Source organism: Artibeus jamaicensis, unplaced genomic scaffold (genome assembly GCF_021234435.1).
Source record: "Artibeus jamaicensis isolate MK-2021 breed Jamaican fruit bat unplaced genomic scaffold, CSHL_Jam_final contig_548, whole genome shotgun sequence".
In the NCBI taxonomy this organism is placed as follows: domain Eukaryota; kingdom Metazoa; phylum Chordata; class Mammalia; order Chiroptera; family Phyllostomidae; genus Artibeus; species Artibeus jamaicensis.
The window spans coordinates 8812392-8825561 of record NW_026521883.1 but is presented as its reverse complement, the minus strand read 5'-3'; the positions used below and the strand labels follow the sequence as shown (position 1 = coordinate 8825561).

The window sequence follows — 13170 nt, the reverse complement described above, 5'->3', positions numbered from 1 at the left end:
CCAGAGTTGGATTCCACAAAGTCTGGTGCTGGAGATGCTGCTGTGGCAAAAGGTTTATGTGATAAATTTGAATTTTGGAGTGAAAAATGTGTTTCATCAACGTGAAAGTGTGTGCAGTGATCTGGAAGGCAGCAACAAATTGGGGGCAGAAGCTCAAACTAAAAAATAAAAATGATATTTATTTAGCTTTTTGTAAGTATAAATAACAATAAATGACAAAAGGCAAAACAAAACAAAGAGCTGACATGTTATATACCACTGACTGACTCCAGGCACAAGAGCATTTATAAATGAGCATAAAAAAATAAACTGCATTATTTTTATCTGCTTTCCCCCTAGCTTTAACTACCGAATAGGTGGACACTTCTGGAGCTTGGGTTCTTCAGAAAAGTCCGCTCCGTAGCCATACCAGCTCCTACTGAGTGCATGAGGTCGAGGTCTCACTCCCATAGGGAAATACATTTCTATCCTCGGGAATTCTGAACTAGACCTCTAGGAAGGAAAAAAGCAGTTCCTCTCATTAGGATCCTTCTAACATGGGGGAAAGGGCGCCGTCCTCCATGAAGACACCATCCAAATTCAGGCACTGCGCAGGTGTTCCTCGTTCCCCACGTGACTACCTGACTCAGCCACCAGCTGTTCTGCCAGCCCAGCCTGCAGCCTGCAGCCTCTCAAGGGGCACTGGAAGTGGTATCCGCAAAACCAAAGATAGAGCATTTGACCTTTCTTCCTGGAAGTCAGAGGGCTATTTGGATAGGAAGGGTATGGAGGTTTTGCATCAAGCTTGGCTTCAACTCAGCACTGGGGGAAGGGCTGCTACACTACGCTGTGCACACCTGTGTTAAAGTGGATGGCGTGTACTCACCCATCGCCACTCAAGGAAGTTCAGTGAACTAACCAGTCACTCTGGACCAAGCCCCTCAAAACAGAGGCAAATTCAGTGAACCAAGGCATGCGGTCGTAGCCCCAGTTTACCTAGGTCCTTTCCTAAAGAACCATATTATTCTCCCGATTCAAGAAGCACCACTGGCCAGGACAGAGCACAGGAGGAAAATGTAACTTCTGGGTAGGGCCACGCCATGCAGAGTCACAGGCTGATGTTCAGTCTATAGCACAAGAAGATGGCAGCATCACTAATATTTAGAGCTGGAAAGAGCGCTGCCTGGTCCACACTCCTGGGGCATCTTCACTACAGCAGCTTTACGGCAGTGGCCCAGATGTCGTTGCTAGGGAGCGGGGGAAGGACCCATCCTTGGGGAACGGAGCTGCCTTTAGGATGATCAGACGGCACCAGGTACTGATCCCAATCGTGCCTTAATAAGAACATGGTAAAAAAAACTATTTATTTCTGTTTTAGTCCAAGCAAGATGTTCAGCAACTAAGTATTCTATTTCGGGACTTACTGTTTCAATGAATGACTGATATACTAGTCCACGAAAAGAACTAGATTACTAGGAATTATGCAAAAGATGGTAATTCTTAAATATGCATATAAAAGGAAAGAAACTCCAAAGAACTTATAATCTTATAGACAACCAAATAATTAATACACAAGCAATCCTTATTATCTGCAGATTCCATATTCATAAATCTGCCTATTCACTCAAATTTAGTTGTGACCCCAAAGTCATTACCCATGGAGCTTCTGTGGTCACTTGCCAATATGCACAGAGCGGTGTAAAACCTGAGTCACCGACAGGCACGTTCCTACTGAGGCCAGACAAGGTGACACTTTGCCGTCTTGTTTTTATTTCTCACATTGTAAACCAGTGTCCTTTTTGCAATCTATTTAGTGCTATGTGGTTTTTTTTTGCATTTTGTGCTTTTTATTGATGATTTTGCTATTTAAAATACCCCCAAGTATAGTATTAAAGTGCTAACTGGCTTGAGAAGGCTGTGATACGCCTTATGGAGAATAAACGGATGTTAGATAAGTTACATTCAGGCATAAATTACGCTGTTAGCTATGAGTTCAATGTCGATCAGCAAGATATGTTAAATGAGGTGTCTTTAAAAATACATGTGCAACTCTGGCTGGTGTGGCTCAGTGGATTGAGCGCTGGCCTGTGAACCATAAGATCACTGGTTTGACTCCCAGTCAGGGCACACGCCTGGGTTGCAGGCCAGGTCCCGGGTTGGGGGCTTGTGAGGCAACTGACAGACGTTTCTCTCACACATCAATGTTTCTCTCCCTCTTTCTCCCTCCCTTCCCCTCTCTCTAAAAATAAACAAACAATCTTTTACAAAATCCACCTAAAACAATATGTGTTCATGGGTTGACAAAAACGTCGTGGCCAGAGGCTCACAAAAACCTCGCCCTTCACGTCCTTCGGGAGCAGCGGTTCAGCATCCTCTGCTTCAGTGTCAGGGTTTACAGAACGCAGTCCGTACAGGACTGACTGCACTTATGTTTAAAAGCTAAAACCTGTGTATTAGCCAGAAATACGTACACTTTTCCCAAAACACAAACTTGGTGTGCAAAAGAGCATCGTGGGGGCTTTGGAAGGAACTTCGAGATCACTTAGGTCAGTGATTTTCGAACTAGGATTTGAAGACTCTTAAGCCCCAAGTAGACGCCTTGAGGAGACGCCCAGAAACAACACAGTGCTTCCCATCAGTGACAGATTTAAGCTGCCGCGGGACCCATTCGCTCACTCTAACTACTCTACACACTGATCTGTCCAAAGGCTGCGTATGGACAGTATTACTGCTCAAGTCTGAGGGCCACATTGTGGTCCACCATCTTCATTTTACAGGGGAGGAAAGTGAGACCGTGAGAGCTGCAAAGTTTAGCTCTGCAGTAACTGCATATGCAGATGAGACTCTCGTTCCTAGGTCTCCTGACTTTGACCTGCAAGAACTCATAGGTCAGCAGCACGGGTCTTAAACAGTCTCCGCAGGCAAGTCTACAGGGAGGGTCGATTTAGCAGCAAAAGAGAACTAGAAAAAGAAAAATGCTCTGAGTCAACTAACAGCACAGCCTGGGAGACTACAAAAGGGAAGGTCACACCCTGAGTTTGTTTCTTCACCTGTGAAAACAGGGACATCTACATTCATTTCAAGGATGAAATAAGACTAAACAAGATGCCTGTGGCATCCCTAAAACCTGGAAACTTTATATAAACCCAAAGGAAACATGAAAAAACCAGACACAGCGTCACGGAGAGGCCCCTCTAACCTTATCTGGATGAGTGCCGGCAGGGAGTGCTCAGCCTGGAGGTAATACTGCCGGAAAGGCTGCAAGAGGTGAGCGAGTGGGAACTCATCTGCAAAAGAAAAGGCACAGTACCACATCAGCCTGCTTCCTGTTTGGACTCTATTTCCTAAGGCAAGATAACTGGGTCTTTGATGACAATATGACCAAATGTGTTTCATCTTTACCCACGATTTCCAGGATATAGTTTGGAATTGCAGATCTTGAAGGTGTCACTGCTGCACACCATGCTTAGCTCAGGTTGAGGTCAGCCACGGGGAAAAAGTCCATCTAGTGTTTTCCTTTTCTCCACTGATGACAGAGGAACTTACCTGGATTCCCAAATAACTTGGACTCAATTTCATGCTTCTGCTGTAAAATTTTCTCTTTTTCTTTCCTCTGTTTCTTTTCCAGCTCTCTTTTCCTCTCTTCCTCTTGTTCTCCTTCCAGCATAACTCTGAGGGCTCTCTCTTCAGCTTCATATAGTTCAGAGCGTTTTTTAATGAGTTTTCTCAGCCGCTGAAGATGATGCTCAAAAGTCTCATCTGCTGAGGCCGGAGGACAGACCCCTGGGCAAAAAGACCCAAATAGCACTTTAGTTACAACTTCTTCTTATCCTCAAATCTGTGTTCTTAGTAGCAGACTCAAAGTCCTACTTATAGAGTGAATTTGTAAATTCTAACCAATCTTCAAGGGTCAATTTGATCTCTAGTCTCCAATCAGTCTGACTCTACCCTGACTTCCCTTTTTCTAAGTCCTCTCTCCGGTGCCACTTAACCTTTGATTTTGTTTATTTCTAATGGTTTTGATCCTGCAGTTGGATAGTGGGCTCCCGTTTCCCACAGCTAATAAACACTCTCCCTCTGAGTGTGAGGTTCTGGGAGAGCACATGTGGTTGCTGAGGAAGAATTAACCTTAACCAACCACAATGACCTCACGGTCTGCTGCTGAGAGAAGGGTGACCGACTGTTGAAGTCAGCCCGGTTTTAGCATTTAAACCCCAGTGTCCTCAGAGACCTGGGATGGTTAGCCACCCTCATTTATCTGTGAGGTCAGCTAATAGTATAGCCACCATAGCTGGAGCCATAACTGGGAACACTTTAGGCTAGTGCCTAGGTGATATCCAAGAATTCTTACTAATTCTATGGGATAATGGCAATTGATGATGGCTTTTTTATTTAGGTGTTGTTTTTGTGCATGCATGTTGTTGTGCATCATAGAATCTCATAAGGAAAATTTTAAATTAAATGACCACTCGAGCAGATCACAGCTGTGTACTCACTGCCATAATGGCCCTGCAATACAAAAGCCGCTGAAGCTGCCAAGTGGCTCATCCTCGAGGGGTGGGCGTGTGGTCCATCCTGCTCATCTTTGAAGATTTTAAAGGAAAACATATTTATTATGGCAGCAGTTCAACAATGCCAGATACACGAGAGAAAAAGAATCCTAATCCCACTGACATGATCAAACATTTTGATTTCCCCATGTTGATTCTCCAGGCATTTTGCCCATAGATTAGCAACTTCATGGAGTTCAACGTACTGTGTAATTTCCACATCGTCACGTCAGTCTCCTACATTCTTTCCCTCTCTTTATAATTATCTAATGGCTCCATCCTGTTTCACCAAATCAGTGTATCTATCATAAATTTACTTAATAAACTCCTTCCTTCTGGACACTGGGGCTGTTCCAAAGGTCTTGTGATCATATAATGTTACAATGAACACTCTTGGGCATGTTACTTTTTTCCTTTGTATCGATTATTTGTACAACGTAATTCTCGAGAGTGGAAATTTTATGAATACTCCCAAGACTACCTGAGATCTAAGTATATTACTAAATTGTTTCTTTAAAAAGTTACACATTTACTCAGTACCTAACACTTGACACAAAGAAAGTGATAAATATTGATTCATTTAACAAACGATGTTCAACAGGGTTCTGGCACTAAATTTTCCATTTTGGCTGATGTGCGCTCTCCCCCAAGGCTAAGATTTCTCCAGATCAAGTTCTCAGGACCACTCTGCTTGACCAGGTTTCTGTTCTCTCATCCCCGCCAGAGATGGAGATGCAACAACTCAACTCCACCTTCTACTAAAAGCTGCTGGACTATTTCCAAATACAAAATACACATAAAATTCTTATGCACAGAGAAATTTAAGCTGTCATTATGTTGTCTGTAATAATTTCATGGCTTTAGTTTCTTTACTTAGAACAGGGATTAGCAAACTTTTTTTGCAAACAGCTACATTGCCAATACTTTAGGCTTGTGGGCCATATAGTCTCTCTGCAACCATAAAATGTGCCACTAAAATGTTGGAAATATGTGACACTCCGTCGGCCCCTAAGTGCTCCAGACCACAGGAGGCGCTGCGCCTGCTCCTGTCTCGGGCTGCCGGGCCTGTGCCACCCACCCGTAGCTCCCTCCCCCTTCCACGGATCACTCCTGGTTAACTTGACACATCTGCTCGGAAATGGCACTCCTCGCTCAGTCTTCCTCTTGACCCCAAGTGCTGACAAGGTCTGGATCTCCTCCACCTCCACCACTTACTCCTGCGGTTCCAGCAGCTCCTAGGTAACAGCCGCCTTTACTCCCCTTCTGCTACCTACACCTTGGGGCCTCATTCAGTCTTCGGACCTTGGCATAATCAGAAAAAACTTTCCCCCCTGAAATCTGAAATCCGATTAATCTCTCCTCTGACAATTTTCTACCCTTCCAGTCTTCTCACCTTCTTCTCCCACCTCATGTATGAGATCCCACCCATTTTCCAATTGTTCTCTCCAAAACTTGTGGTCATCCACAAAGCAAAACCCCAGCAGCCCAGTGCTCCGTGCTCATGTGTGAGCGGAAGTTCTCCTGGAAGAAGCCATCTCATCATGCGACCGGAGCCAGCGTACAGCATACGGCATCTCCCTGCAACCGCACTCCTGCGGGTCTCTGTGTGACTGTCACTCATTCCTCACAGCAGCTAGTCCAAAGATCTCTGAAAGCCCTGCTTCTTTACTGACTCTAAGAGCAAACCATCTAACCTACTTCCCAGAGAAGACAGGCCACCAGGCAGGAAAATGTCTTAACTTCCTCCTCCCGATTTCACTCATCTGCATTGCTACCCATCCTTGTCTCCATTTTCATTCTGGTGGAAGATGGGTCCTTCACCAGTTAAGTTAATTTTCCACCTGGGATCCGAATCTCACTACCTCCTGCAAGATCTTGAGCCATCGACTATTCCTCTGCTCCTCTTTGACCCTTTTCCCTCTGTTCACTCCTTGGCTCAGCATTTAAACATGCAAGTTCCTCCCATAACCCTAAGATGCCTCCCTCTCCCACCCCCACACATGTACACACACTGCCAGGTGCTGCCCTTGCACCCTTCTTCCTACAGGCAAACCTTCGTAAGCTGACCTCACTGTTGGCGTGTCTTCTGTCCTACTCCTGCTCTAATCCACACTAGTCAGGCTTCCACTCCTTCCAGTCCACTGAAAAGCCCCAGGCATAAGTCATGACTGATCTGCGGGGTACTAATTCCCAGGGGTATTTCTCACTTCTTATCACTCTATAATAAAAATAAGATGGAACACGTATACAGCATTTACTATGTGCCAGGACCATTTCAAGCACTCTACTCATGGTTCCTAATCTAATCATCACAACCACCCATGGGCAGGCACCATCACTACTCCCTTCTTATAGATGAGGAAACCAAGGCACACAGTTTAAGTAAACAAGCCAAGACTGCTCAGTCTCTCCAAGCGTTTGCCACTTTGCAGAAGGAGGCAGCAGGTCTACCTTCTCCTCCTCTCTCTGACCTCCCTCGATCTCTTTTGTGGCAGCATTCCCTTTATTCATCTTGATTTTAACATTCCCCTGGATTTTGCCCTTTTGGCTCTCATCCCTTACTGCGCACCCTCCTTTCAGTCTGTTTACATGTTGATGAGCCCTCATCCAGGATGTCCCACAGCCACTTCAAACTCAAGAGGTCCCCAGCTGAACTCATTAATCCAAATCCTCCTCCTCTTCCTGTTTCCCTGGTAGTTAGAATGGTATCATCATGCACTCGACAGATTAAGTGAGAACTGGAAGTCATTTTCCCCTTTAGCTCCCACGTGTTGAGTTCCCCGAGTTACTTATTTATATGTACACACACACAAGTATACTCTATTCATATCTCTTAAATCTGTTTACTTTTCTCCAACTCACCTCTGGCCTTTAGCTCACCCTATCTCTGCCCAGGCTGCAACAGCCTCATCCTGTCTCTCTTGCTAAATGTTCCCAACCTTTCTTTGCTCTGCTGGCCCTGGTCTTTGTCACCATCTCACACTCCGCTTAAAATCTCCCAGTGGTTCCCCTCAGGTTTAAAGCGCAGGGGAGAAGTCTAGCCCAGCCCGTAAGACACTTAGTGATGTGGCCCTACTTACACACCCAGCCTCATTTTCTCAGCACTTACGTGGAGGTGCATACACTCTGAAAAGAGGAGTTAGAAAGCCTCTGATTTTCTTTTAAAACACACAGTATAGCCGGATGCAGTGACCAAACACTTCCACATTCAGTCAGCTAATGCCACAGAACCTGCTTGTTTGTACAGATCCCAATTTCCTCTACAATTGCCTTTACTTTGGGCCAAATAGAGGGAGACTAATAGTGAGAAATTATGCTGGTAAATTCAACTGGCAAAGTATCACTGGCCCTTGCCTCATGGAGGACACGGAACAGGGGAGCATGAGACAGCAGCCCTCAGGTTTCGCAGTCTCATAGGGAAGAGATGTGCACAGACACAGCAGACGATGCACGGATGCCCCGGGGAACCATCTGACTCTGAGGCCTGAATCCGAGTCAGCCACTCTACAGGCTGGCACGCAGAAGCTCGTCACTTAGCGAGTGAACGAACCTAGCTAAACGTACAATGGTCACAACTCAACACAACTTTATTAAGGGTCTGAATCACAGTTTTCACTTACAGTTTAAGCCACACAGAGGAGTTCATTTGATAGTGTGGTGTTTGTATACTCTCAAACATCCCTGGTGAATGCCAATGGCTTTACAACCTACTAAGTAAGGCAGCATGTGGCCTGAACTAGGTTCAGGTGAGAAGGAGCAGGAGGTCACCTCAGCCCAGGGCAGAAGGGATGGTGGATGTTGCGTCTAAATTTGGCTTTGAAGCATACAGAGAGCTTAACATAGCAAAGATGGGGCTGGAGGCCTCTAGCCGAATAGATTAGCAAGAGCAAGGGTCTGCACAGGCAAAGGGAAGGCACAATTGGAGAACTCCAGAGGCAAGAGGGGACCACTGAGGCTTCCTGAGTCCAAAGGTGACATGCAGATAAAGGGGGTGGGGGAGGACCCATGCGGTCTGCAGGGTACTCACTCCCTGCCCGGTCTGGCCATTCTCACCTCTTCAAATATCCACGTTTCAGGTTTGAAATGTATCTGAAGGCACATACAAAGTTTTCAACACCTTCTGAAGCATCAGGTAAGACTAGGATAGGCCGGCTTTCACCTTGGCAGGTGGGTAAAGTTGACCAGCATGACAACCTCACTCGGAAAAGTGTGGCCAGGACTGCCTGGGGTGGGAAGGACGAGTCAAAGGGAAGACAGTGCAGCGGGTCCCACACCTGCCTCTCTCTTCAACCTTGGCTGCCAAGAGCTAAACACCTTCTGAGGTTTCCTGTTTCAAAGCTTCTGAGGCACCGCTGACATGCTGTTACCCTACTGGGTGACAATAATGAAGTATCAAGCATTTTCCTTCAAAAGTTGGGGGGAGGGCAAACGCTATGGTAAAAGAAAGGGAAGAAACAGTGGAACGAGGGAAGAAATGCAGGTAGACATGCAAATATCCACGGTTACCTTTCCTCGCTGCAGCCTCTTTCCTGAGTTTCCTCAGTTTCTCCAAGGCCCGAAGAATGTCCACCATTCTTTTGGTGTCTGCTTGTTTTTTCCTCACTTCAGATAAGACACCATCAGCAGCGGCTTTAAGTTCCTGTTCCTGGAGGAGACAGAGAGCCCATGACAACAGCTGCCCAGCAGCGAGATTTCAGAGGCTCAGACAGTCCTGGTGTTAAAAAGGACTCTACCGGCTCTGGCTGGTGTGGCTCAGTAGACTGAGTGCGGGCCTGTGAAACAAAGGGTCGCCAGTTCGATTCCTAGTCAGGGCACATGCCTGGGTTGCAGGCCAGGTCCCCAGTTGGGGGCGTGCAAGGGACAACCACACATAGATGTTTCTCTCCCTCTCTCCTTCCATTCTCATCTCTCAAAAAATAAATAAAAAATTTTTAAAAAGGGACTCTACAGGATCTATATTCCAATTCCTTGCACTTGCACAACACAGCCCTCTATCCCGGTATTGTCAAAGGACTATCCTCTCTGTAGCTTCCAAGTGGGTGTTAGTCTTTATTTCTTCCTCAGAGTTTCTCAAAATCTGGCCCAAGGACCATCTGCATTCAACTTACCTTGTTAAGTTGTGGCTCTCATTAAAAATGCAGACACGTGGACACTAAGGTTGAGGCTAGCAAGGAAGATAAGGAACGGGGTTGGAAAGGCCCAGCTCTCCATAATGCTCAGTGACGACCTTTAAAAAACTCCACTACCAAGGATCTCTTCGACATGACCACCTTTCAAACACCTGAAGACATGTCCCACTTTTCTTAAGTTGATTCACATGTACACTAAGTAATTCTGGTTCCTCAAGCCACCACCCAAGGGACTCTGTCTCCAACACCCACACCATATATGGTAGGGAAGATCTTCTACCCAAGGCTCTTTTCCACCAGGCACGTCAGCACCTGCAATCCCGCCATTTCCGCTCTACCGCGCCGCTGCAGTCCTCTCTGCGCACTTCTCCGTCTGCCGGAGCCACACCCATTGCTCTCACTTGGCTTTGACATTTCCTTCAAGACTCAGTTCAGTTGTCACTTTATCATCTAAGCCTTCCCTGATACCTTCCCCAAAGAATTAGATATTCCTTTTCTGGGCTGTTACAGTGCCTGCCATTGAAATCTTAACACAGAATACAATGCAGACATGACCCCCACGGGGCTCTAAGCCCCTCGAGGACAAGCATTATGTCTTATTTATCTCTATCCCCAGCCCCCAGCACTGGGTACTTATTAAATGTCGGAACTGACCCAAACTCCCTTAGACTAAGGGAGCATTCTTCTTAAAAGCACTGATGTTCTTTGGAGCTTGAAGCCAAAGCTGGCCATCTAGACACCTCAGGGGGGGAGTTACATCATACTCTAGGGCAGTAGCAGGCACCAGGAGGAGGAAGAGGGAACACTAGCTGGTAGTGCAGAGTGGCGGATGGTGCAGGGTGCCTAGAAGCACTCAAAAGTAGTGACAATGTCTTAAACAACTATCTGACCATTTCCAGTTTCAGCCTAGCCCCCCTTAAGAGTTTGAGGTCAACAGGCTTTGGAATCACATGACCTGGGCTCAAATTAGGAGTGAAACTGCTATAAACCAGTTGTGTGATTGTTGGCAGGTTAACCTCCCTATACTTTAATTCCCTAATCTGTAAAATTAGGATAATATTAGGTTGGCCAAAATGTTCATGTTTTTTTTTCTTTTTTCTGTAAGATGGCTCTAGTAGTGCTTAGTTGTCTTTAACTTCATTCAGAATAATTTTGTTAGAGCACAGGTGGCAAACACAAGGCCTACGGCCCTCCGCCTTGTTTTATCCGCCCAGCACCTTGTTTCCACCCAGCCACAGTGCCGAGATCTCGAGTAACTGTTAAGGAGTAGTTACATTTACACAGTCCTAAAGTTACATTCGGCCTTTTGAAGGCAACCTCGGGGCTGATGTGGTCCCTGGGGAAAATGAGTTTGACACCCCTGTTGTTAGGCTGTATACATGTGACAGCTGTTCTACCAGCGTGCATTAAAAAAAAAACAACTATCTAAATTGGTGAATTTTTATATAGTCATTTTAATATTGAAGATGGAAGAAAATATGCAATGTTTTCAATATATTATGCTGTATTATTTCAAGAAAGGTAAAAAGGCAACTGAAACACACAAAAAAGAAAGATTTGTGCATTGTAGGGAAGGTGCTGGGACTGATTAAACGTGTCAAAAGTGGTTTGTGAAGTTTCATGCTGTATTTCTCGCTAGTTGATGCTCTATGATTGGGTAGACCAGTTTCAGTGATCAACTCGAGACATTCACTGAGAACAATCAGCGTTCTACCACGCAGGACATAGCTGACTCAAAATACCCAAATCAATAAACTTATAGTGAAAATGAAAAATGTGTCTTATTTTACAGAAAAAAATTAAACAAACTTTTTGTCCAATCCAATACCACCTCAGGGTTGTTACAAGTTTTCAAGATCTGGTGTATGTAACAACGTTAGCACACTGCCCATTATACATATCAAGTGCTGAAAAATACCATTGTTGAAACTCAGCATGTGTGATTCAGCACTTGTAAACACAGGCATCCTGGGGAAATCATCACTATTGACCCATCAACCAATTAGGGTATATGTTCCTTGCGGAAAAGCCCCAAGTACTCTATATTTTGTATTCTTAAAATCGTGTAGGTCCCACAGGCTTGTTAGTCCTGTACTGTTGGTGTCAGAATGTCAGAACGTTGGCGCAGGAGTTCTGTCATCCCAGCAACGCCACTGAGTAATCTACTTTGTTCACAGTGCTTGGCAGTGCACCTGAAGCATTTGTGTTGTGTACTATACACCATTAACACGTAATCGGTGCGGAGATATAAGGTCAGAAAGGCAAGCTATCTTTCTACTTTACAAATGAGGAAAAAGACTCCGCCCTGAGGAATGGCAGTGCAAAGCCTCACGACCTTTCGCGTTCCAAACACCACTGTCCTTATCCCCGTGCGCAACGCTGCTCTTACCCGCTTCTTCTCCTCCACTTCCTGCACACACTTGACTCTCCAGCGGTCAATCTCCTGCTCGCGCTCCGCAGCTCGCGCAGCCTCTGACTCCCGCTCGGCCTCGCGTTCCCTGGCCCTCTCACGGAGCCGCAGCCGGCGGCGCCGGACCCTCTCCAGCCTCCGCCGTGCCTCGCCCACAAAGGCGGCCTGGGTCAGCAACTGCAGTCGCTCAGACAGTTCGGCGCGCAGCGGCGCCGCCTGGGCGTGCAGCAGGGCCCAGGTAGCGCCGTCGGCCTCGGCCTCGCGCAGGGCTTGGCCCAGGTCTCGCAGCCGCCGCACCAGGCGCAGAGCCCCGCGTAACTTTGCACGCACTTCGCCCAGGCTGGGCCCGCCGGGCGTGCGCGGGGGCACGGGGCAGCCAGCCCGCCGAGGCGTTCCGAAGACCGCCTCTAACCACTGCCGGTCGCGCAGGCGCTGCAGGAACGCGTCCCCAAGCACGTCGGGCGGCGGTGCATCAGGCCAGCGTGGGCTCCAGGGCGGCCCGGGGCCTGGAGGCGGCGGCCGCGGGCGCTCGCCGGCATCGATCCCCAGGAAGGGCCGGCACTGGGGAGGCGGCGGAGGCAGCGGCGGTGGAGGCACTTGGTAGAAGGCGCCGCTGCCACGAGAGGCTTCCCCAGGGGCCCGGGGCTGCAGAGCCAGCGGGGGCTGGAGGAAGGGAGAGGAGGCCCCCGGAAAGGGGCCGGGCCGCTGGGGAAGAGGCGGCGGGAAAGCGGGGGAGGGCAGCGGCGGTGGCGGACAGCCGAAGGGAGCGGGAGGCAGCGGCTGCGGAGGTGGTGGGCCGGGGCGACCTGGGGTGAAGAACGGCGGCAGAGCCATGGCTACCACCAGAGGATTCTGAGAAGTGACAGGAACCTGAGTGGTTTTCCGAAAGTCTTCCGGGAGGAAGTGACGTACACCACGCGCGACGACAAGGTGACGCGCTAGGCGCAAGGGTGGACATTCAGTCTGCTGATTGAGCGTTTTAAGTGTGGAGACCTTTGCTTTGCAGACGAGGAGACTAACGGATACAGTTCCTGTCCTTGGAACTACCAGTCTAGTAAAGAAAACATATTAAACCCTGGCTGGTTGTAGCTCAGTGGACTGA

General features: G+C 47.5%; 1 protein-coding gene across 1 annotated transcript; it reads right to left on the bottom strand.

Annotated features, from left to right (window-relative positions):
- Positions 1 to 159: 159 nt before the first annotated feature.
- On the bottom strand, positions 160 to 12958 carry PDCD7 (programmed cell death 7). The gene is made up of 5 exons (XM_037155727.2): positions 12048 to 12958; positions 9036 to 9174; positions 3526 to 3762; positions 3179 to 3266; positions 160 to 1313 (listed from the first exon to the last, which is right to left on the bottom strand). Exons 1-5 carry the CDS (start codon positions 12900 to 12902, stop codon positions 1190 to 1192), a joined length of 1443 nt encoding a protein of 480 aa, XP_037011622.2. The 5' UTR covers positions 12903 to 12958; the 3' UTR covers positions 160 to 1189.
- Between the last annotated feature and the right edge of the window lie 212 nt (positions 12959 to 13170).